Source organism: Cervus canadensis, chromosome 4 (genome assembly GCF_019320065.1).
Source record: "Cervus canadensis isolate Bull #8, Minnesota chromosome 4, ASM1932006v1, whole genome shotgun sequence".
Classification (NCBI taxonomy): Eukaryota; Metazoa; Chordata; class Mammalia; order Artiodactyla; family Cervidae; genus Cervus; species Cervus canadensis.
The window spans coordinates 84,840,223-84,844,099 of NC_057389.1; the positions used below are offsets into that span (position 1 = coordinate 84,840,223).

At 55.5% G+C, this 3,877-nt stretch overlaps 1 protein-coding gene across 3 annotated transcripts; it reads left to right on the plus strand.

Annotated features, from left to right (window-relative positions):
• On the plus strand, positions 1-3,408 carry CSF2 (colony stimulating factor 2). Of its 3 annotated transcripts, none has more exons than XM_043464363.1 (5): positions 1-423; positions 985-1,199; positions 1,300-1,341; positions 2,065-2,190; positions 2,967-3,402. In XM_043464363.1, the coding sequence occupies exons 2-5, from the start codon at positions 1,041-1,043 to the stop codon at positions 3,072-3,074; spliced, it is 435 nt and encodes a 144-aa protein (XP_043320298.1). In that variant the 5' UTR covers positions 1-423; positions 985-1,040; the 3' UTR covers positions 3,075-3,402. The 3 variants fall into 3 exon arrangements, with proteins under 3 accessions (XP_043320298.1, XP_043320299.1, XP_043320297.1); XM_043464364.1 differs by having other exon boundaries at positions 999-1,199; XM_043464362.1 differs by lacking the exon at positions 1-423 and having other exon boundaries at positions 679-1,199; positions 2,967-3,408.
• Positions 3,409-3,877: the final 469 nt, after the last annotated feature.

The window sequence follows — 3,877 nt, forward strand, 5'->3', positions numbered from 1 at the left end:
GTTGTCCCCTGTACCTCCTGTGGATGCAGCCACGACCCTGCTGGGTGCCTGCAAGAGGCTGTAGATAGGAGCACAGCGCCCACCTCAAAGGGGACAGTCTGCCCTGCAGAGCGAAGCGAGGTTCACACAACTCAGAAGAAGAGTCACTCGGCAAGGTGGTGTTGGAGGCAGGCTTTGAACTCAGAACCCTGACCCACCCCAGCTGAGAGACCCAACCCACCTATGCAGCTTGGGAGCTGAATATGGCTGTGTACACCAGGACTGTTGCTTTCAGATGAGATTTCACTGTGGAGGAACATTCTGGAATCTTTCTGGCTGGACATGCATACGGTTGTTATTCCCTCAGATCACAGGAGCTGTGAGGCAGAGGGCCCTGGATGGGCACAGCTTGCTGACTGCTCTGGACCCTTGGTAGGAGCTGAGGTGAGCTGTCTCAGGACCATGTCATTGGGCTGGAATCTGCCTAGGTGGGCAGTGAGGCAGGCCTGTGAGAGTCTTCCTCACACTCCAGTCTCTCACTGTGGCCAGAGCTGTGGGCTCTAGGAGGAGAAGGGGAGACTGGGGTCGGAATGGGCCCCAGTGTAGCTCAGCCAGCCCAAAGGCTTCTTGGGACACAGGCAGGATGGGGAGCCAAGGGTGGGGGCAGGGGTAGAAGCCCAATCCAGTGTCTTCCAGGCCCCGCCCTGGCCACTTCAGGCCAGGAAGTCCAAGCTGTACCCAGAGGCCCCTCAGAGGGAGGGGGAAGCCTTGGCAGGTCAGACTGCTGGGGAGGGCTGGAGAATGCTCAAGAAAGCAGGCAGGTGGGCTGCCAATTCTTGGAAGGGCTCATTAGTGAAAACCCCCAAGCCTGACCACCTCGGGGAAAGGCTCACCGTTCCATGTGTAGCTGATAAGGGCCAGGAGATTCCACAGTTCAGGTAGTTCCCCCGCCTCCCTGGCGTTCTGTGGTCACCATTAATCATTTCCTCTAACTGTGTATATAAGAGCTCTTTTGCCAGTGAGCCCAGTGCTCAGAGAGAAAGGCTAAAGTCCTCAAGAGGATGTGGCTGCAGAACCTGCTTCTCCTGGGCACTGTGGTCTGCAGCTTCTCCGCACCCACTCGCCCAGCCAGCCCTGTCACCCGGCCCTGGCAGCATGTGGATGCCATCAAGGAGGCCCTGAGCCTTCTGAACCACAGCAGTGACACTGCTGCTGTGATGGTGAGTGAGGGAGGGAGCACAGGCCACGCCTGGGCCACCCTGCTGGCCTGGACTAGTCCTGCCTGTCAGCTCGATAACAGAACATTTTCCTTTTCTACAGAATGAAACAGTAGAAGTCGTCTCTGAAATGTTTGACTCCCAGGTAAGATGCTTCTCTCTGACACACCTTTTCCCAAAGGCCTCTGCCCTGGGGACTGACTCCAGTTTAGATGGACCCTCACAGGGTTGTCCACTTTCTCTCCAGCCAGCTGCCTGCCAGAAGGAGGGTTGCTTAGGAGGCCTTGCCCCTGTGGCAGTCATGTGAACTCCTTTATCAGCTGAGCAGCCATGGACAGACCTAGTGTTCAAGGGTGTAGGGGTCACCATGGGACAGGTGGGGGTTATGTCATGAGATTGGGGGTGCGGGCTTGGGACACTCACTGTGCCCTGACGCCAAGCCCTGTGGACACCGTGCTGGCCACTGAAAGGCACAGAAGGGTTTCATCAGGAGCAACTATGTTCGCACAGCAGGTCTGGGCAAGCCCCCCACCCCCTTCCCCCTGAAGGGTGGGAGGACCAGAGATCTCCTTTTCTGGGGGCGGGGACCCTCCTGAGATACCAGACCATGGGCATGTGGCTGTGCTGGCTGGTGGTGGCCTGAGCTGAGTGGTGAGGGCGAGTCAGATTCGTCTGCAGTGGATGGGGGGACAAGGCGGTGTGTATGACAGGGCCTAGCCTGAGCTTAGTCAGGAATAATCCTGTGCCCCTCCTAGACCCTGCTCTTGGGAGAGTGGGATGAGAACAGGGAGCAGTGATGGGGAGGATGTCCTGGGCCCACCAGGGCACACTCGGCCACTGCTCACCAAGGTGTGGATATTTCCCACAGGAGCCGACATGCCTGCAGACTCGCCTGAAGCTGTACAAGCAGGGCCTGCGGGGCAGCCTCACCAGTCTCTCGGGCTCCCTGACCATGATGGCCAGGCACTACGAGCAACACTGCCCCCCCACCCAGGTGAGTGCCCCCATCAGTCCCCAAGCAGGAAGGTCTCACCCGAGGAGGGCAGAGAAATAGTGGGGAGACACCTTTGGCTGTGGGCATTTGGGACCCCAAGTGGTTTGAATCAATAGATGTATAATGATCAGCCCTTCCTGAGAGGGAACCACTCTAGGTGTTAAAGTCCTGGCGCTCAAGAGCCCGTATCATGTCCTAGCGGGAGCTGCTACCTTGCTTGTTATTACCATTAATGATGTCAGAGGTGAGGCAAATACAAGGAAACTCAAGACCTGCCTAAGGCCCAGAGGAAGTTCCATGGCCCAAGTGCCTCCTCCTAAAAGGACTTTCCCCTGGTCCCTCCTGGGCTGCCTGGATTGCATCGGAGCAAGGAGGAACGCTTACTCGGAATGGAAAAAGGCCCCAAACATTCCTTCCCTGTGGGAAAAGTGAGGTCTGTGGCCTTGGAATGTGCTCATTCTGGGCTCCTAGAGACAGCCGGGGCTCAGTTTTGAGCCCTGGCCTGGGACCAAAGACGCAGTGGCCCAGCTGTCCAGCAGACCAGCGTCTGTCTTGCACTTTTACTGGGCCCCTGGTCCAGCTGCCAGTGACAGCGCTGTGCACCCTTTGGGTGACGCATGAGTGGCAAGATGTCACCTGACCCATGTCAGCAGGCGGGCCCCATTCAGGCCTTCTAACCTGTGAGTTCTAAGAGGCAGCACAGAAACATGCTGATGCCTCCCCCACGTTACCCACTCATGCCTGGACTCAGGTTTTTTTTCCTTTTCTTTCTTAAGGAAACTTCCTGTGAAACCCAGACTATCACCTTCAAAAGTTTCAAAGAGAACCTGAAGGATTTCCTTTTTATCATTCCCTTTGACTGCTGGGAACCAGTCCAGAAGTGAAGCAGGCCAGACCAGCTGGAAGCCAGCCTGGGAGCTTACCTCACAGATCGCTGCCCTCCTACCCACAAAGAGCCAAACAAAACTCAGGATCTTCACACTGGAGGGACCACAGGGAGGGCCAGAGCTATAGGGGGACACTGACTTGTTCAGGGCCATGTTGACCCTGATACAGGTGTGGCAGGGGAAACGGGAAATGTTTTACACTGGCAGGGATCAGTAATATTTATTTATATATTTATGTATTTTAATATTTATTTATTTATTTATTTAAGCTCATACCCTATATTTATTCGAGATGTTTTTCTATAATAATAAATTATTAAAAGTCTGTTCTTATTTGTGCAGTTTTCCAGTTTGTTTTCAACCATGAGCAAATGTTCAAGGTGCTCTCGTCCCTGGACCAGGGCAGGGAGGGGAGGAAGCTGGGAGTTGGGGGAGGGGGCTGGGGCCTGCAGATCGGGCACAATTGGACAGACAGCACTGTCAGAGCACAGGGAGGTGGGAGCCCACCCGAGTATGACCTTCTGCACTTGTGGACATGCTTCCCTGGATGCTCAAAGGTTCCCACCCCAGAGAGAGGTTTCCAGGTTCACTTGGAAGGCCAAGTAACCCAGACAGTGGGAATCTTGCTCCAGAGAAGGGTCATCATCCTTCTTGGGCAGGTGGGGGATTCCTGAGGCTTGGCTGGGTCACTGGCTGAATCGGCCCTTCGGAGGCCCAGACCCTGGCCATGCCCTGCCCCTCATACTCAGGGCTTCAACCACTCCCAAGGTGAACCAGTAGATAGACTAGCTGTTCAGGGG

What these genes read in the sequence shown, in the direction of transcription:
- CSF2 (XM_043464363.1), top strand. Translation starts at nt 1,041, where the DNA reads ATGTGGCTGCAGAACCTGCTTCTCCTGGGCACTGTGGTCTGCAGCTTC. An exon ending in CTGAAATGTTTGACTCCCAG is followed by an intron (nt 1,342 to 2,064) that starts GTAAGATGCTTC and finishes TATTTCCCACAG; the next exon opens with GAGCCGACATGCCTGCAGAC. An exon ending in AACACTGCCCCCCCACCCAG is followed by an intron (nt 2,191 to 2,966) that starts GTGAGTGCCCCC and finishes TTCTTTCTTAAG; the next exon opens with GAAACTTCCTGTGAAACCCA.